The sequence below is a fragment of the Callionymus lyra genome, chromosome 5 (genome assembly GCF_982586985.1).
Source record: "Callionymus lyra chromosome 5, fCalLyr1.hap1.1, whole genome shotgun sequence".
In the NCBI taxonomy this organism is placed as follows: domain Eukaryota; kingdom Metazoa; phylum Chordata; class Actinopteri; order Syngnathiformes; family Callionymidae; genus Callionymus; species Callionymus lyra.
Window position 1 is genome coordinate 32,792,106 of NC_141822.1, and position 21,101 is coordinate 32,813,206.

General features: G+C 41.0%; 1 protein-coding gene across 1 annotated transcript; it reads left to right on the forward strand.

Moving 5' to 3' along the window:
• The first annotated feature begins 120 nt into the window (after positions 1-120).
• On the forward strand, positions 121-19,730 carry LOC148080364 (TSC22 domain family protein 1-like). The gene is made up of 3 exons (XM_087792040.1): positions 121-2,736; positions 17,253-17,304; positions 18,224-19,730. Exons 1-3 carry the CDS (start codon positions 800-802, stop codon positions 18,482-18,484), a joined length of 2,250 nt encoding a protein of 749 aa, XP_087648166.1. The 5' UTR covers positions 121-799; the 3' UTR covers positions 18,485-19,730.
• Positions 19,731-21,101: the final 1,371 nt, after the last annotated feature.

Here is a 21,101-nt window from a genome sequence, read left to right on the forward strand (position 1 = left end):
GTGATTCAGCAGCATCACGTGAACGCCTCAGTCAGGGAGTGTGAGGGAGTGAGAGAGAGAGGGACGCGCATGCGCAGTGCCGGTGTTTGGATTCCTCCTCCCTCCTGAGAGACTGACAGTTCGGCCGCTAGCTGCTGATCACCGGCAATGATACAGCAAACACGCACCGAGCTGGACTCACTCACCTCTTCCTAACCCCCAAGACGACGGATATTAACCAGACACCGAGCTCTACTGTCGCCGGACGGAGTGATAGAACCGTATCTTTCACGAGGAATCCTCTTCGCGGTGAATGCTCGACGAGCCGGAGAGAAATGGATGTGATGGCTGATTTCCTGCGACATACGCCGGAGAGCTAGATAGCTTTCACCTTCACACGGAAGTCCACTCGACTTTACTTCAACTATTCAGCACGTTTGATGTTCACTTGGTATTGTTACTGCGCTAACAACACAAATATATACTAATATATAAGAAGCGGACGTGAGGCTAATCGGTGCACAGTTTAGCGTAATGCTAACGAGCTAGCTGACGTTTGTTGTTATACATCTAGATATTATTTTATTGATTTAAACTGAAGCTTTATACATCGACCCAGTACAAATTGGTGAAACAAAATAAGATTGTTCATCTGAAACAATCATTTTAATGTTTAAATTGTAAAGGACACAAATCATCTGACTTCTCACTGATGGCTCGTTAGTATCGCGGTATCTGCAGCTGACCCAGCTAGCTAGCATCCGCTAGCAGGTACCTTTTAGCCACTCTCCTGGTGTTCGCTAGCTCCTCGTCGGCAAGCATGCACCATCAGGACTTTCCGGGGGAGCCTCCTGGCCCCGGTAGCCGAAAAACGACGTACCACTTCAGGAGGGGCAGCAGCGGTGCGACTGCAGCCTCCGCGGTCGGCCCGAGTGGAGTAAATCCGGCGGATGACAATCCGGCTGGATCCTCTTCTCCAGGACTTCACCACCAACCCCAGTCCCAAGGATCTGGAGCCCAGGTGAAGAAGAAGAGTGGCTTTCAAATCACAAGTGTCACCTCAGCCCAGATAAACGTGAGTGGAAACAACAGCTTGGCTGATGACACTGAGAGTTATGATGACATGGACGAGTCCCATACAGAGGATCTTTCCTCATCTGATATGCTGGATGTTCCCATGTCAAGAGCATCAGACGTAGGTGCGCCGGAAAGAAGTTCATCTGATGAGACCCTGAATAGCCTCCATGGTGTGGACACCCCAGGTCTCGCGTCACCAAATGAGCCTATTCATTCTCATTCGATCCCTCAAGGCTCCCAGCAGCAGGCTTCTCTGGTCAACGGGACTGTGCATCAACACTACTACCCGCATCAGCACAGCCTGGGTCAGCATCGTGACAGTTTGGGAGGGGGTGAAGCTTCATCAACGGCTCTTCCGATTGCTCCAGTGTCTACCTCCAGTCAAGCTAATGTCTCAAAACCTGGAGCTAACGTTTCGCAAAGGACACTAGTGTTGGACAGCAACAAACCTGCAGTTGCAATTGCACAAACGGCGGTTCCAGTAGCTGGTGGACCTGCCCATGATGCAATCTTGCAGGGTAACAAGAATGCACCTGCTGTTAGCCCTGCTGCTCCCCCCGTGCAGGTTGAATCAGGAAGTGGTCAAGTTGCTTCCAGCACTCCGATGCAACACACCCATACTCAAACAGCAACTGGTTCCCGTTTTAGGGTTGTCAAACTGGACACAAATTCTGAGCCATTCCGCAAAGGAAGGTGGACTTGCACAGAGTACTACGAGAAAGAGGTCCCACCAGCGACGGTGCCTGAGGTAGCTAAAGGTGCAGAGGCTGCTCCTGAGGCAGAGCAAACTCCACGATTAAGTCCAGGAATGCCCAATTTACCACCACAGCACGCTTTTCAGGCTCATCCCCTGCCTAGCCAAGACTTTACAAGTCCACAAGCCATGCAAAGCCCACCACAAGGACTGCCACAGTCGAATACAGTGACTTATGTTTCACATCAAGAAGGTGTAGGTGCAGCTCACATCCAGAAACCAGTGGTTCCTATGACTTTGTCTACAGCAGAGGGAACAGTTCCAGTCCTCCCAGTGATGCCCCATCAAGGAACACATGCCCAGGCAAGTTATTCTGCTGCTCCGCTCAATTCAGGGGCTATGGGAGGTATTCGCCAGCCAGACTTCATCCAGCCAACTGCTCCATTCCAGACCCAGGTTCAGCCTCCACTGCCACATCTTCACACATCCCTTCAGCCATCCTCAGGGGTCACAGTGCAGCCCTCGGCCAGTCTCGCTCAGCATATACCACATCAGAGTCACGTGGCCCCACCTGCTGGTACCATTTTTGCTTCTGTCCAGCAACAACCTCTGGCACCTCTACACCAACAGACCCTGCCTCCCCTCACTGCCACAGTCGGTGTAACTCAGCCCCATGGATCCCAATACATGCCATTGACTGCTCTTCAGGCTGACCTCCAGCCACTCCTCACCCCTGGCACCAATCTCACCCAGGCGTCCCCCATAAAGACCTCACAACTTGAGGATGCTCAGAAGCTCCTCTTTCAGCATCAAGGCTTCTTGGGACTTCCCAGGCTTGGGATGGGAGCTTTTGCAGAAGGGTCCTCGGATGCCATCGGCTCGGCTGCCAGCCTGGCCCACATTGGGATGTCGGTAGAGGCCAGCGCTTTCATGGTTGCTGCTGCTGCAGGCCTGAGAACTCAACAGGCTGAAGGAGACGATGACAGGTGAGGAAGATGTTTATGATATTTTCATGTGGCACGGCAAGTTTTCTTTTAACTCAAAGTGGTAAAATCATGTAAAAGGGCACATTAACTATTGTATTTAAACTCCAAATTAAAATAACTCGTCAGGGTCAACACAAGGGAATTTGCTACACAGAAGAGTGTTCATATAATGATAAAAGATTCAACAATATGAACACTATATCATCTTTTTTTGAAAAAATGTTTCTTAACTTGAGTAGATAGTAGATCATTTAGCCACCTGCAGTTTACTATTCTAACAAAATATGAAGTTAACCTTTCGCTGTAAAAATATGACTGACCAAAGATCATACCAAGTGCTACAATTATTGTGCATTAGTGACCACTAATCTGTCACTCCAGTTACATTTAAGTCAATTCTTGTTTCAACGTAAGTTTGTTTCAATAGTTTTATCCAAAATCTTTATTAAAGGAATTGGAGTTCGAAGAGTTATTTGGTTCCAAACTTGGCTGCCATTGGGTGGATATTTGTACATGTTGATGTCGATTATTCTTCTTCCTACAAGACTTACCCTCACAGAGAATAATCATTTTCATCAGTTATTTTTTTCCTCATTCATCTAGGTTTCTGATCTTATTATCATATTTTGACCTTTTATTTTTTAATCTCTTATTGATGCTAGCTATCCTTTGTTGATTTCCATGTTATAAGCATGTGCAGCTTATATTTCTAAAAACAAACAAAAGGTTAAGTTGGTGCTTAAGAAATCCCATTTGACATCTTACAATTGAGCATAGTTTACAACACATTTGGTGTTCACTTTTTTTGTGAGTGTGCTAATAACCGGAAAATGAATGTCTTTTAAAGGCCTACATTTCCCACAGCTTTTTTGAGTATCTTTTTCTGTAAAGCTGAATTATGTCATTGATGAGTTTTCCCAGTCTTATATCCTGGATATTCATCTGGTGTGTACACTTTACTGGTGTTTCTTTTTTATTTACTAGCTTGTCCTAGCAGAGTAAATAACTAAGTAACTTTTATTTGTATTAGCAGGTGCATACATTTAACACCATCTACGTAATTACTTTGTTCCCCATTGTCTAAGCAATTATGTTGCTTGTGTCTTTACATCACAAGTCCAAGTTGAAAGTTGTGAATTGACTTCTGTCCTGCAGTCCTAGGAAGTACAACTGTGTTAATCAATGTTTTGTTTTGTCTCATAGTCATGTCATGCTATGGGGACTGCTTTAATGAGGCTGTCCACAGTGGATTTATAACCTAGTTAAATAATACTTTTTCTCAGGTTTTTGGTTGTCTTTCCAATGCAATACATTGAATAGAAAATGTGTGTTAGCATGTCTTATAGATAGGATTTTTAACTGGTGGCCCATGCTGAAATGTGTCAATGTAAAAACTAAAAGTGTTGAGTTGCTGCTTTTCTTGTCTTTGTGTTTTGTTGTATCTTGCACCTACCTAGGTTTTGGGCGATACATCTTCAGGGCCATTATAAGGGTGCTGAAAAGCCAGCTGATCTAAATCTGTACATACCGTAGATGCTGTCTTTGGACCACTCCTTTGGTGTCTGTGGGCTACCTGGTGCAACTTTGGGTATGTCGCTGAAGCAGAGTAAGAGGTTAAGATGGACAAGTGTTTATTGGGAGCTTTAATTGGGGAAATTCAACAATTGAGAATGCAGCAGTTTTGGATGGTTTTTGAAGATCTCAAGGGTGTGCTGCTTCTGGTCTGGTCAGTGGGTGAATTGATTGTCACAGTCTGGTGTTCAATCTGGAAAGCAGGTCAGCTGACGCTCACTAAATCTAACAACAGGAGGACTGGGTGTGCCCTGGGTGTGTATTTGCCTTTGAGTGTTGTTTTAGAAAACGATTAGTAATAACCAGTCCTCACACCTAACCAGGTGCAAGTGAGTCAGGTGAGTTTAATGCTGGGAGATTTAGCTCTAAAAGTCATTATGGACCTTCAGGTTAAGAATAATTTAGAAACATACAGTATCTCAGATTTATCCAATGGTCTTAAGTGTCACTTGCCCAAAACAAATGAGTTTGTACATTACATTTTTACATTTGAACCCCAAGTTACTTATATCTCTTTGTAATGTGAATGTGTAGAATGATTGAATTTTATATAGACAGACAAAAAGGTATACAGGTTTTCTGTCCACGTTATTTTAATTCCTTGCCTAAATGTATTCCTGTCAGTTATTTTTTGCTGAGTCATGTTAGTATGCAACATGTTTTACTATAAACTTTTTTTTTTTTTTTAAATCAAAACATTTATCATGAACTTTTTTTCTGATTACAATCCAATATCTGCTCTGTTTCTGATAGCTTACAGTGTTCTGATGATGATGATGTCAAGTTAAAATCTGTTTTGTTTATAATATCTACAACTGCATTTCTTATTTATTTGCTATTAAGCTTTATGCCTGACCCCATTGGTTGATTTTGAATACAGTATTAAATAGAGGCATACAAGACAGATGAAAACATCTTTGTATGTATAAGCTCTACCTATATGATGTGTTTGTATCTCTGACTTTATTTCATGATGTCAAGGTCCAGAGTTGTAGCAATGCAATTTTGTGTTCAGTCTGGAGATTTTAGAAGATTTTAGCCACATCGCAATTTCTTTTACTTTTTACCATGCTGTATGGATACTCTTCAGCACTGTCGACTTTTTATTTTTAATTTTTTGCTTTGAATTATATATTTTTTATTCTTAGTTATTTAAAGATTTACAGTTCAAAGAAATGTCTAACATTCTTTTTTTTATTTAAAATTGGCAAGCAAATATTTAGTGTCTTTGTTATTTTTGTCATGCAAAAAAACTTTTTTTCTGCTTTGATTCTGCTTTACTAGCCTTTACTTTTCTCATCCTTGTTGCATTTACAGTGGTAGAAATCCTTTTTTTCAGTGTTCTGCAATTGTATAATTAACTGCAATACTGTCAAAAAATGGTTTGAAAATGATTTGTGTAAATACAAAACCTCCATATGACAACCTTTAATCTATTTATGCTTACATTTACATCATGTATACCTCTGTAACCCATAACATTACTGTATTTCTTTATTCCCTCACTCTACTTTTAATTTCAGTGTTCAGCTCCTCCTCTGCAGCAAAGTTGTTGTTCCCTGATACCTCCACTGGTCTTTAATCCCTTGTGTCACTACAACTAAAAGTATCAACAAATGTATTAATGTACTAGTCATCACAGCCATACATCATCCTTTCACACACATTAATAACGTATAGAATTACAAAATTTCTCTTTATTCAAATAAATAGTTTAATGTTTATCAGCATCTTGAGAACAAAAATAAAATGACAAAGATTAAAGTTCAATTGTAAACTTTGTTTCCTTATAACCTGCAAATTACATTTACTACATTATTTATTATTAATTACATTATTCACAGTCTGTGAAGTTGACAAGTTGGTGAAACAAAATAATAAGGGTGGCAATGTGGGACAAAGTGCAAACAACCCTGCCTGGGTCAAGATTACACTTTTGTAATAACAGTTAGAATAAACAAGTCAAATAAAAGTATTCTTAGTCTCCAGTGCTTTAAAATAAATAATTTTTTGAGCATAAATGTAAATAAAAGAAGAACACTTAGTATAATGGTATAACACAATTATGTAAAGAAATAAACTTGTCTGAATCTGATTCACAAAAGGTGTGCATGCATGGAAGGACCTTAGAGCACATAGGTCTGGATGACTTTTGTTTGTGATCATGTCATCACAATTTTAATACAAGAAACAATAATCAATCGATAATCACATTAGTGATCAACATGATTTAAAAGTTACAAGCCGGTTAAAAGTAACCGGTCCGACTTTTAGACTTGCAAGTTGTTTAATTTTTCTTCTGCAATCTTGAAAATCAATCTGCAAATTGCAGAGTGTAGTCAGGTATTTCGAACGCTGCTTTATTATCAGCAGACACTCTAATGCAGCTTCTCCTGTGCCAATAAGCTGGTCCTGACACATGATTATTTGCTTTATCTAGACACACCTGTTTGTGTTGAACGTGCCGAAAAGGAAGTATTTATGAGGTTGTGGGTGTTGTCAGCGGTTTCGTTGAATGCTTTGAGCTGCTGCCAAGTTGGATGAGGCGATTACTAAACCAACCTTTCAGGTTCATGTAGCCTTAGTGCGACTCTTGTTTCCTCTGGCATGCATTACAAAAAATGAAGAGTATTTACAGGGATTACTTGTCATTGCATGGTCGTTTTGGTTTCCCACACTGAGAACTGTCTTGTTTAAGTTTAGAAAATGTTTTATTGAAGATCCTGTCAAGAAGAAGATATGATTCCATAGTTCACTATGTTAGCAAAATGTAAAAAAAACCAAGATACACAGGCCTAACCTTAACCCAGAAGTAGGCTATTCAATTTCCTCAGGAGCCACATTTTGTACAATGGCTGATGTGAGGGGCCATCAACTAAAAATAAAGGTGTTAAAAATAATACAATGAAGTAATAGAATCAAGCATAATATGCAAAAACTGTATTTTTCAAAACGATTAAGTCGTGTTAACATAGAAGTAAAAAACAACAACATATAAATGTCAGTTTCAACATGACCTTTCAACTCATCAGGCTAGGCCACACTTTTCCCAGGTCTATCTTAGACAGAAAGGAAAAGCATTTCAATAGAACAAAGTTTTTATTAGGATATGCCAGTGATGCTGCAATATCTGGGTGTCTTTACATTTTCTTATTTCCCAAAGAAGCTTTCCCAAGTGATCGATAAGGTTATATCCATTTGTCCACTAACAAATTCTGTCTTGTTCTCCTTATAAACATACGTTTGCAATAGAAGCACAAATAAATTATTGCAATTTTGTTAATATCATTGTTGTTCTATGATATAAAGTCAATAGCGTACATACAAAAAAGATCCACTATAATTAATAGGTTTAATATATAAGATGCACTTTAGTACACAGTGATTAACATACACATAAATCTTGAATGATTTATATCCTTAGTGAAGTCTCTTGTCTTTTGTGTTATTGCTGGTCAGTGTGAGGCTGAGCACAAAATCAATAAAGAATTTAAACGGTGAAAGCAAAATTGATTTTTGCTTTCATGTTTTTGACCTTCAATCATGACGGAGAGAAGCACGCTGGCGTTGGTCTGACTTGTTTACTTTTTATTATAATGAATAAGCTGACAAAAAAGAAAAACACTGGATTTTCTGTTTTTGATTACCCCAATTTGTATTGTTAATCAGAGTTCCAGGATTGAGGTAAAGGTTTCTTGAGAAGCATCACTGTTCCTTTATTATCGCTTTGATGTTCACTTTCCTTGATGACGCTAAGCAGGGGAGGGAAAAAAGTACTTTGTTGTGTCACACTTCTCAATCTCCCTTTGTTCTTGCTTCTTTGTTGTCAAATGCATCCACATTTTTTATATATTCATCCTACTACATTTCTCCTCTGTCCTCCAGCACCTCAGTTTCTTTTAGGACTCCATGTTTCTTCTTCTCTTGTTGAGACTGTTGGCGTCCTTCAAATGGATCACTAGTTCACTGCTCAGCCACACTTGAGATGAGCCAGGACTTTAAGCAGTTTCATCCAGGACATCTCCTCCGCTGGTTGGACCTTGTTCTGAGGTAGCTGTCACACATGCTTATTTTTAAGTTCTGGACCATATTTGGGATGTCAATGGAACACTGTTTGAAAAGTACAATGAGCTCAACAAGAAGGCCAGTTGTACTTCAAATCAAGTGACGGCTGTGTTCTTGCCCTTTTTGCTCTTTTGCTTGAATCAAACTTTTTTACATCCATTTGTTTGGTCTTCTCTATGCAAACCTAGCTTGTTGTTGATTTGAGTTCAAGTGAGTCTCCTCCAGAGAGGAGGATTGTTATATATCAACTGTACATCTCCCAGAAGGCTGCACTGCGTCTTCATGTGACATGAAGTGCTCTCTGCTGCTGCACTTCGGTTTGGCCACAGGGTGGCAGACCGACACCACGAGTTATTTACAACGTTATTGTTTGTCTGAAGAATCCTGCAAGATTACTGACCTACAGCTGCTCAAACACAATGATGGTTTGATTTTTTTATTTTAGAAAACGTTTCAATTAGTCCTACGTTAATACCTTTCTACCTTTCTTTAAGTCTGGTATCTTTCTCCCTTGTTGGAGGTTTGACTTGATACCAAATGTTTAACCTTTAAAATACAAAACATATTACTGTACATGTAAACATTTAAAAGAAAATCACAGTACAATATTTTATATTCTGCATACATCACTGGTCTATCTATTTCATTATTTAGAATGGGACAACCTAATATTTAGAAGCCAGAGCCAAATGTCTCTTTTCTTTTAAATGTTGACATCAAACTGTAAAAACTACATTTTCATGTTCTTTCATCTGAGTTTTAAGTCACACAGTCTTTGTTTTATTGACATGACTAAAGATACAAATGCAAATTTTCCATTTCCACATTCAAATAAACTCCACACTTAAAACTTTTTGTGGCTGAAACTTTTTTGATGATAATGAAAAGTTTACATTATCATTCAAATAATAATCAACTGTAGAACACCTTTGCTCTTGTGTGTTGTTAAAGCATAGGCTAATGGTTTGTATGTAAAGTGCACCAGAAAATACAAATGGGCAGTTTATTGGTGATGTGGTCCTGTACATGAGTGTCAGAACAACAACATGCTCGGCAGTATCTTGTCCTGCTGATCTGCAGAGCACTCACTGCTGACCAGTGCTCCTTCCTGAAGATCAGACGACCAGCCCTTGGCCCCCTTCCAATATCCCTTTCTCAGAGCCTCCTGTTGTTAGTTGGCAATGGTTTATGTGTTATCATTGTCTTTAAATCACTATGAGTAAGTACACGTTCATGAAGAACCAAACATATAAAATAATAAACTTGTAATGTAATTGAACTTGGATATAGATTTTAGATCAGCTCAAACAGTCAGGGATGTTTGTAAACTTTGTAAGAGCGTCACAGTGGGTGGACAGTTTTATACAGCCTGATAGAACTGGATCCAGCTTCTTTTTTCAGGCAGCATTCTTTTTTTTCTTTTATTTTGTTGGTGGGGCAACTGAGTGAGTCACGTTTCCTTGCCTTGTGCCTTCATGCAGCCTCTGAGTAGAAGGCCAGCGGATGGCGTGTGTGTTTCTGTATCTCTGCCAGAGACTTGTTAGCATGATTGAATGTGTGAAATGATTGGTGATAAGAAAAGTACCTCTTTTCTGCAACCCTCTCTATGCACCCATGCTCACATTTGACTGCTATGAGTTGTCAACATTTTGCGCCCCACATCTGCATTACATGTTAAACATATGCCCATAAGGTGGATGAGTAAATATTAATGTTTTACACAATTTACATGCAGCAAATGTACATTTAATGATCTGCACTATAAAGCTGTTTAGCTTACCTTGTATGAAATCAGAGCCTGCTAAATCCTTACAGCAAATACTTCTTCTCAGGGGGTCAAAATGTAAAAGAAAGTGATGGGTCCGGCAACACCGATGCGTCGGCACATGTGTCGAGCTCATTCAGCAACACATGTGTCGGTGCGCGCAACGTTTTAAGAAAGTCACATGACCGATACTGGGACTGTTTCGAACTGATGTTAAAGCGCCAAAACTTGTGTTTAAATGGAAGCGCGTCCGTCAACAGGCTCGCAGATCATTTGTGTTTCAAAACGAGAATTGTAGAGCAGCCTCCCACTAAACATGGGACCATTTTGATCTTGTATTTGAAAACGAGGCATTTTCTGTAATTTCCTTCTTCATTTCGTCCGCTACTCTCTCAGCTTCCACTCGATCTATTTTAATTCAAACTCATTTTGAAAGTGTTTTCCTCAGATTAAATGTCGAATTTCTTCGACAGTATTGTCTTATTTTAATAAATCAACCTCCTCAATGCTGAGGCATATTTTCTATGTTTTCAGGAGAAATTATATGAAAAAAGAGAAACCAACTTCATTTAAAACTCTGCAAAACCTTTTTACATTATTATGATACATAAAAAAGAAATATCTTGGATATTTTAAATTTCAATGAAAACATGGAATAACACAATATCAAATAATAATACATTTTTGTAGTTCACTTTATATTCAAAAATAAAACAAAAATACAACGACTTGTGTATATACTATGTTATAAAATCAATGTCAGTTGAGCCGGTCAACTAGGTTGCCTGTAGGGATTTCTAAGGTCAAGCAGGTCTCAGTATTCAGTGACACAGTATCGGCACAGTATCGGCACAGTATCGGCACAGTATCGGCACAGTATCGACACAGTATCAATACAGTGTTGCTATGTTGTTGAAACGCTACATAACGCCTCATCGACCCATCACTAGTAAAAGATGATGGCTCATTTTCTGTCACTGGTATAAATGCAACATATCAATTATAAACTTTGTCAAATCATTGAACCTTAAACTTTGTTGTACTAGCTGTCGATCACTCTGTATGTAGTGGTATGTCTTAAGAAACTTTTAAATATCTATTTTTTTAATTAACTTTTATAAAAGTCTAATTTTTATTTGAATACTCTATAGTGTCCTAATGTTTTGATGTTCAAAATGTAGTTGGAATATTATAATAAACCCCTGTGATCATCGACAGTGTGACGGAATCTGCCGCAGTGTGGGTATTGGCCACATACTATATTGGAATGTGATCTTGTGGGGTACTACGGTAGGGGCGCAGGAGTCAGCTATGATATAATGACCCATGGACATACTGGGAGTCTGCAGCAGAGCAGTTCCAGAGTAAATATGCCCCAGAATCATCTTGCTCTATTTGTTGTCCTAGCATACATCTCAGTTACACATTGTTTTGGCTTGGAGATACCTGACCACAAGTCCACTTACAGCCCATGAAAATGTGTTTTTTTTCCGAGCTCAGATCGTCATGTGAAATCTGGCTTGTTGATGTAAGCCTGGGGCCAAGTGCTTAAGCCAGCGCTGCGAAACAACGCAGCGGCTCTATTGGTGGTAACGTTTACATTACAACATGGATGGATCCAGACTCCGTCTTTGTCCAAGCCACTCTGAGGTCCTCTGATGTCACTAGCTCTGTCTTATGCAATCCTGAATGTATACATAATGTAATGTCACATTTGCATTTCAATGGACCTTTTAAATTTGAATGGGGTTTTATTTCATTTTTTTACTGGACTACAGAAACCTACAGGTATTTGCCAGAGTAGGTGGTGCACTGTAAATAGATTTGCAGTGAAATTTTAAAATAACCACTCGTTTTTATTTATTATTATCAATATTATTTGTTTTTATCAATTTTGTAGGCCTTCAATACTAAATAATAACTTTAAAATGAATTCTGAATTTCTGCTGCATTATACATCATACATTGCTATTGTATTAGCATCTTCGACATTGCACATCATGTGACATTTAGTTATTGTCTTTGAGGAGTATTATTTGCTTATAATTAGCTAATTCAATTTAAGGCTGAACTAAATGGGCAGGTTTGCGACTACTAGTGTTTTAGGTATAAATTTGTGGATATTTAAAAAAAGAAACGTGAACATGACCAGATCTTTTTTGTAAGGCGAAAAATCCATGTTGAATCTTTAAGTTAGTCGTTGGTAGGAAGATGGCGCTCTGTGTTCAGATCAACCCATGCTGCTCTCTCATGTTTGTAATATGGCAGAGAGACTGGTTATGTAAGGCACTGCGTGCATGTTGGAGGACGATTTCCTCTCGCTTCGACGATCCACCGCCTTAGAGAGCTGCGATGCCGTGAGAGCTTTCTGAGGGAGGAGTTGCTGATCTTTGTTTGGTCTGCTTGAGCATATTAAGTTTTAGATAGGCGAATATTGAGAGTAATTAGTCGTACATGAATTCATGCATTCATGGGACATGAAAACAGGACTCCTAGCCATGTATGGGAACATTAGTAAGATTGCATTGAGAAATTACAGGCGTTTACAAGTAGTCAGTGTTTTGTTCATTTCCTGCTGATGTAATGTTTGAAATAATTACTGCATGGCTTTTTGTAAGAGATTATCACTTAATCACATCCCAGCTGGTGCTATTTTTATGCAACTTGCTGTGTGGACATGCTATCTGGGCATCACACAAAACTTAAGTTTCTCATACATCACACATCGCAGGAAACTCCTTTTTATTTTTTGCTTCTGTTAACTTGCAAAATGAAGTTCACTTCGCCAGCCAGTAATGACCATGTTCAGTTGACATGAAGAGAAAAGGTCGACATACAGTGTCTGTCTTCGTGGCAGCTATTTTTATTGATGTCTATTTAACGGATTGTCCATACCTCCAAATCAAAACATGATCAACAACTGTTTTGTGAATACTTATTTCATTAGTTAACGTGGTATCAGAAGCCTCTACAGCGGCTTGACGACAATTGTTAGGTAATATATGGGTCATCTCTTTGTATCGGACATGGATGACTGTAGACGTACAATGAATGGGAGCATCCCATCTGGACTGTCCTGACGTCACAACGCGTCTTATCATTGGCTGAGTTCAGTGTCGATTGTTATTGGCTGAAAGTAACCCGGTCTCCATTTAGTGTCTTTTGTTCAAAATGGACATGCGCACTGAGAGGGTACATAATGTTCAGTTTCCAGAGTAGGTAACATTGGGGGAAAGGCTAACTACGAAGAATCTGTCTTGTATTGTTTTTATGGTTCCTAATGCTAAGCTTGCTGTTTTCGATGGCCGACACAGTTTGGCTAAATTAGGCAGATCTGACCTCAAATCTAAGTCCATTCGGAATGTTTATACCAAACCCAATCATGCATCTCCGCCCACAAATCTTCCAGCCGCCATTTTGTGATGTCTGTTACGATTTATTGCCTTCATTGTGGCACACATTGAATCTAGCATGGCGGTACACGTGAGGCGATGTTCAGTGGAAACCAGTGTACGTGTGTGTGTCCACCGATGCATCCGCTGATGAGGGGCGACAGCTCGGCTAATGCACGCTAGCATACACTGCATGGAGAAAATTCCCAGAGATGGGGACATGATCATGTTTTTTACGTTGGCGATCAGCACAAAGGATGTTTAGGCAACCATGTAAGTTTGCGGCGTAAAGGGAGGGGCCTGTTGTATGAAGAGGTATGTGGTCAATATGAGCTCATCCGATTGGTCGCTAATCTCTAAAGACAGTTTATATAACAACAGAATGGGAGGTGGCAGGACTACTTACTCCGTGACATCACAGCCCACCCTCCTCTCTCACTGTTCCGCACACCCAATCATTCTGGACTCTATATATGATTCCAGCACAGGGGCAGCTTAAGACGCTTCCGTTGCACAAACACGCACAAACTCCCCATCCTCCATTGCTCCCTACAGTTGGTGCAGCTTCCCCTGTGATGCTGTAGGGAGTAGGGGTCGGGGGCAAAGGGCGCAGGTCAGGTGAACGGAGGAGGTGGTGTTTGTTTTGGGGTCTAGGAGTGGAGGGCCCCATCTCGGTCGGAGCGTGTTGCTTAGCTGAGCGCATCAATGAGAGAGAAGGGGCTGGCCGGGGCACGAGGACTGCGGGGCAGGGACGCTATGACCCTCAAGCTGCTCTTCTGGGAGTTGGAGAATCATCTTAAGAGGTAACCATAATGACTGTATGTTGTCACTCTTTCAGGGCGGTTTTAGTGTACAAAGAATTGGGGGGTTACCAGGAAATCTCGAGGCGTGTGAGGAGGTTTCTAAACCTGATATTATGATGGTTTTTTTAAAGAAAAAAACCTTGTTATTGTCACTACGTTGTAAGTATCATTGCGAGTCTCAAACCCTTGCCCGAACACGAGAGCATGCGTGACATGCTGCTCTCGCTCCTCCAACGAATGAATGTCGCTCACGGTCTAGATGAGCGGGTCGTAGATATGTTTCCCTCTTTCGCTCTGCAAGACCCACTCTTTTCTTTAATATTGCAGATTTTCCTTTCATTTTGGACTTTTCCTCCCAGAACAAAGCAGTTGTCATTGAAACAAATGTCCTCAAAAAAGAGGGTACACGTCCACATACAAAATCAACAACCAGCGTGACCCCATGGTGAATAAAGGAAAAAGTCAATAGAATCCCAATATCTCAAAGCATTCATCCTTTGCAGAGTTTTATACTTTTGTCAGCACTTTTGTGAGGCAGTGCTCAAAATGGCCATTGTTCCAGTTAATTTAGGTCATTAACTATCAGGAACACAGCTCTCTTGTGCGTCTGCTTTTTGTTTACAATTCTGAAACATTTCGCTTCGTCCAAGTCAGAGAAAAAAGTCACTTCATGCCCCTGGTGAAGAAATACAAATGTCCCGGACACACCCGGCAGGCAGGTGGCGTCGTCAGTGGTCTGTAGTGACGTAGATGAATGTCATTAAATATGAAATACCCCTCCACTGTCCACTGCGAAAGCACATCAGCCATTGGACTAAAAAGAATCTGACAAAGCATGTACCTTTGTAAGGAGAGTATGTTAAAGTTTGGCAAGGTGTCAGTTAAAACACATTTTCTTCCTTTATGTGACACAATCATACGACACAACCTACATTATCAATCATTAACATTTAACTCTTTTTTTTCATGATTGCTTCTCTTCTCATTATAAATTCACACTTTGTTTTGAAAATGACAAAGTTTGTAAATTACTATTGTGTTTCTGATTGGAGAGGGAAAAAGAATGAATTTTATTATTTTTAAAAAGTGTGATGATAATCCTTCACAATTATTTCAATTTAATATATAACCTAGAATTAAAACTCATCTATTTTCTAAAGATATGTAGTTTTTAATCATTTTTTCATAATGAATTCTACACTAATGTTCCTAAAATACACAAGAACTAATAGATTTATCTGCTTGACCAAATAACTTTACAGTATTAATCTCATGCCGTTAGCAATCTTTAAATCTGTAATAAAGTTAGATAAGTTAAATTAAAATTGTTATTGTAAATGGTGTCACCTATTTTGACTGTTTAAGCTATGTCTGGGGTGACAGTCCTTTCCTGTGGGAATTTTGAAAGCACCACTGACAAATGATCTGATATTTTACCATCTTATGCTGGCAGTAGTAACCTTAAATTTTAAGAGAGTTTGCTTTTAATAAGAAATGCCATTACCTGAAGTTTTAAAGAGACATGTAATGGTAATAAAGAAAAAAAATATATGTAAAAATTAAATATCAGTGGTTGAAATTTCCAAAAATTGTGTATGGATTTATAATTACAATGGAATTTGGTGCACTCGTGTGTAAAAAAACAATGAGTTTTTTTTTCTTTCTTTAGTTTTTTTTTCTTGCTGTTGCTTTGTTTTTCCCCTTCTTCCTCTTAAACACTGAACAGTTTCCTACCATTGTCCAGAAAAATGCAGTCAGAAAGTATGTAGGTGTGATTTTCAATGTGTTGCTGTAGGCAACATGTCCAGGGTTATCTCTCTAGCTTTCGCTGCAAAATGTTGAACAGAGCATATTGAAACGATTGCATTGTTAACCGGTAGGAATATCATTTATTGTCATTACACTATGCTCAATAGAAGGGTGAGGAAACATGTACCAAGTTCAAACCTGCAACTACTCAAGATCTGGTCCAGTCTTTGATGACATTATCACTTTTTTTGTAACCTTCTGTTGTGCTTCAGGGCATGCTCTTGGTCATAGGACCCTAGAAGGACGGTCTCCTTTGTGGAGGTAACATTAGCTCTCCAGGCTTCCTCTCCGCCATCCGACCCTTTTATTGACACGTTTTATTGCTCAAGGGCTTCTGTAGTGACAGATGGATAGTGCTGAGCTCAGCACACAGTTCCTGGGGTATGACTGAGGTGGAACACTTGATGACATGTGAATGGTGCAGTGGTTGGGGTCTCTACCAGTGTATACTGGAGACTACATGAAGGAAGGCTGCTGCTGCTAAGATGGACGCGGTGCAGCAGGTAGATAGCCGCTGTGTGCATTATTGTGACGAGGGACTTCCCAGCCAATCACGTGCCTCCGTTTTGCATGTATTATGCAAATGATTTTGGGCTCGGCCAACCACAGAGCCGCTCGCGCCTCTCTGCCTGCATGTATTATGCGAGCAGCGCTGCAGTCAGCCGCTCGCGTCTTTGTGCTCAGTCCGGGCTGCGAGTCTCTGCGGCGGCAGCAGGAGAGCCACCGTCGCCGCTGCTCTCGAGAATGCTCCAGTGTTTCCTAGCGCCGCACTGCCAGCTCGTACTGCCGCAGGCTTTAATGGACGGGCCAGTATGAGTTCTCAGTGCTACACGGTGGCGATGGACCTTGGTGTTTGTCAGCTGAGGAATTTCTCCATTTCGTTTCTGTCGTCTGTGCTGGGGAAGGAGAGCGCGTCTCTGCGGCTCGACAAAAGGTAGCTGCTCTCTTACTGTGGCGGAACCAATTCATTTGTTAAACGCTGCTTTCATGACTGTTACAACCGTCCTGGGTCTGTTCCTGATCACATCATTGTCTCACTAGCCGCAATGTCGCGCTGATCTTGCATCAGATATATCGAGTCTTATTCGATGTTTTCTCTCGTCCCTGCAGCTCTTCGGGTGCCAGTGTGGTTGCCATCGACAACAAGATCGAACAAGCCATGGTGAGTTTCAACCTTCTTACGTCTGGATGGATGTTCTGCATCTGCTGTTATGTAACTGTCAGCGACGTCGCGTCCATCGATTGATGGTGTTTTCTGTCACGAAGATGAAGCGAGTGTTAAAGATGGTGGTAGTTCGAGCATAGATTCGTTTAAGGACAGGGATCTGGGGTGCACCTGTGCAGCTGCTCCGTCATGGTTTGGACCGATGACCTGCAGCTCGTTAGCAGTTGAAGTGGACCGAGCTGTGGTTCACACGCTACCCCCTCCCCTCCGCGCTCAGCCCCCTCCCCTGCCCGGTGTTGCTAGGCAAGCAGAGCCTCCCCTCCGCTCAGTATAAATAACTTGGCCTGTGATTGGCTCCTCCCACTCCATGCAGGGACATTCTGTACCAGGGCAGCAGCAGAGGAGGGGGATGCTCCAGTGATTAAACAGCAAATCCCCTTTTCAGCAGTCCACCCCCACAGCAGTCATCATAAAGATGCACAACAAAGAAGTACAGCAATGTGGCAGAATTAAAATGATTGTGCAAATTTGTCACCGCTACGAGTCAGTTTATCTGGCGGGATGAAGAAAAGACGGTGATTTATGCGTCACATGATTTAAGTGCATTCAAAGGCTGGACATTTTCCTTGATTTTCTGGAACTCCTGTTATGTTATCAGTTTTATCTTGATCTTTATAATATATACTTTATTGAATATTGTTTTGATTGTTTAAGCGCTTTGTGACCCTGGTCTGGAAAAGCGCTATACAAATAAAAATGACTTGCATAAAACATTTTGTTTTCGAATATATAGCAAAAATAATGTTAATGGTGTGGATCACTTTCTGGGCATTTCCCTCTCTAAGTGATGTTAATGATTAACTAGAGCAGTGATCGTGTGCTTCGTTGGACTCACCCTTCTTGTGTCCCTTCACAGGACCTGGTGAAGAGTCACCTGATGTACGCGGTGCGTGAAGAGGTGGAGGTGCTGAAGGAGCAGATCAAGGAGCTGATCGAGCGCAACACTCAGCTGGAGCAAGAGAACAAACTGCTAAAGACGCTGGCCAGCCCTGAGCAGATGGCTCAGTTCCAGGCTCAGGTCCAGACCGGCTCTCCGACTGGCACCCCTCAGCCGGCGCTCCCTGGTGGTCCCACGCCGGTTCTCTCATCCACACAGAATTCCGGAACATCCGCTTAATCCTGGCGGGCGAGTTACGATGAGAAAGAGGAGGAGAAAGAAGTGTAATTAAACTGTGATCTGACTGTTCCAGCGCCACCCTCAAAGGGCCACTGAGGAAAACATCTTAATGTTCTTGCACATTTTAATTTAACTCCTAGACTGCAGTGTTGCACCAGTGCGCAGCTTCTTCTACACTGGTGTGCTTCAGACAATCGTCATGGTGACGTGAGGATGTTCCAGCGCTGACAGGAAACAACAGTACGCTGACAGGAAGTGATTGGAGTCAGGAGGTCAGCGCTCCTGTCAGTGCCGTCTAACGATCCTCCTTGAACTGTGGAAGTGTGGACCCTCCAGCCCCCAACTCAACCCAGCACACCTCCTTCCACTCGCATCTTAAATTGCACCTTGTTTTTGTGCACACATCTTATATGGACAGTGAAACAGACTGACGGAAGATACCCATCAGAAATGGGAAACGAAGCCAGGCTGATATTCTGAGTTGGGGATACGGGGTGATAAATCCATGCATTCACTGATACAACTCTTTTTTTCTTTTTTTTTCCCTTTGCCGTCCCCTATCTGAACACTGTCTCGCCTCAGATGGAGCGCTAAACATTTATGCAGGGAATCAATGTTGTGTTTAGGGAGGAGAGGGGCTGGTGTAGGAATTGTGTTTGTATTTGTTGTTTATGTAATCATTTGTCCTAGAAATGTGTCAAAATCCAGGACGCACATTTGAAAGGACGTGACTGTTTTCTAGTTAGTGTGATTTATTTGTACAGATTGAATTCCTGATTCTGCCAAGTGCCTGGTTTCTGACCATAGATACATATATAAAACAAGTTAGCTGTTTTATTGTGTGTGTATATATATATTTGTATATATATCTATCTATGGTTCCACCAGGTTGTGAGCTACCTGTCGGTTCTCAGGGCAGGAACAAAAGAGAACTTACCTCGACACTAAATTGTGGCAACATGCGGCCTTGTACCGCACTGGAGCTCTCGTTTCACTCGCTCAAATGATCTTTTTGCATTTGAGGGTGAGTGTCACATTTTATTTTATATAATGACAACAGTGTTGTTGTTTCTTTTGGTCTTAGTCCAGCCAAGTGTCAACACCTACGGAGTAACTCTTGGCAACAAAAGGAAAAAATGCCCAGTGGAATCTTGTGGATATTTTGTGCATGTTTCCTCAGCCCATCACTAATGTGACGTTACAATTGCACTAGACAGTTGCACCTCGAATAAAAATGAAGACAAAACCTGTCAGGAAATGGCTGTTCATTTTGTGGTTGTGGGGGGAGGTTTTCATCTTGTACTCAGTGTTAGGTTGGTTAATATTTAATGAAGGCAAAATTGAGAAACTAAATGTCAGAATGAGCCGTCGTAGAATGACATCCCGAGGTTTGTGGTAACAAGCTTAAACCTGCTTATTCAGCTTTTAATGACAGTCAGGTCTAGTAAAGCCAAGGAAGGCTTTGTTCTTACTTTCAGACTGTTTGGTTGAAGAGAAATGGATTGATTTTTAAGTAATTATCTAAGAGATCGGATGCTGGGATGTTAACTCCTAACTTAAATAGTTGTCAGTGATCTCTAATCCTATCTTATGTCTACTACTCCCAACTAGATGAAAGATGCAATGACACAAGAAATGAATGATCTGTGTCTTCTACTTGCTTGACGTACATGGAAAAACCTGCAACCGGAGTCTGTTTCGTACAATCAATATATTTATGTTTCTTTTTTTGTTTCACTTTTTTTTCTAATCTAATTTGTTTTGACTAGGTTATATTTTGGCTTGACATCGCAAAAGTCAATATAAATGTAAAGACCGTTGAATAATTTCATAGAATAGTATTCTCCCGCCGTGCCCTGCGACATACTGGCGTCCTGTCCAGGGTGTCTCCTGCCTCTCGCCCTATGATACTGGGATAGGCTCCAGTCTCTCCGCGACCCGGGTAGGGGATAAAGCAGTAGAAAATGAATAAATGAATGAAGTATTCTTCTGCCAGACCTTTCTCCAGCTCAATGGAATACATTTTTCAGCAAAATGAAAGTGTATCTATTAAAAATAAAAAACAATTTTATAAAATCCAATGCCAAATGTTCAGCGTATCTACTTCTACTATCTAATCTGTGTAAATTGTTTCCATATTAACGAAGTGGCGCATGCGCACTGCGGGCCTCCATGTCAATATTTACGTTCCTGCGGTCTGTGGTTGGTCACATGTGAACGAGCCTCCATCTGATGTCTGCCGCCTCAAGCCCCGCCCACCGCGCCCTCACGTGCAGCTGCATGAGGGGGCTTCGTCCGTAGTAGGCGGGTGACGTCATATGTAGAAAGAACGCAGCGAATGACAGACGATTAAAAATAAATCACTATTGTTTTAATAACTATTAAAGGCAGCCACTCTGAAACACCGCAGCTTCCGTTTTAAAAATGAATTGTTTAATTCGTTCACATTGACAGTCGTTCCTTGAGCACGTGACCCGTCCTCAGGTCAGTCTCTCCTGATCCAGAGGACAGACTGGACCTAAGTCCAGATGGCACTTTCCAAAATCCTCTTTCATTGACAAAAGGTGTTTTCTTCAAGCATGGGCAGCAGTGACAGGATGTACGGAACCTTGAAATC

Excerpts from the sequence above, each read along its gene's own strand:
- LOC148080364 (XM_087792040.1), top strand. The coding sequence starts at position 800 with ATGCACCATCAGGACTTTCCGGGGGAGCCTCCTGGCCCCGGTAGCCGA. Across the intron at positions 2,737-17,252 it reads GCTGAAGGAGACGATGACAG|CTCTTCGGGTGCCAGTGTGG; the intron begins GTGAGGAAGATG and ends TCGTCCCTGCAG. Across the intron at positions 17,305-18,223 it reads ACAAGATCGAACAAGCCATG|GACCTGGTGAAGAGTCACCT; the intron begins GTGAGTTTCAAC and ends GTCCCTTCACAG.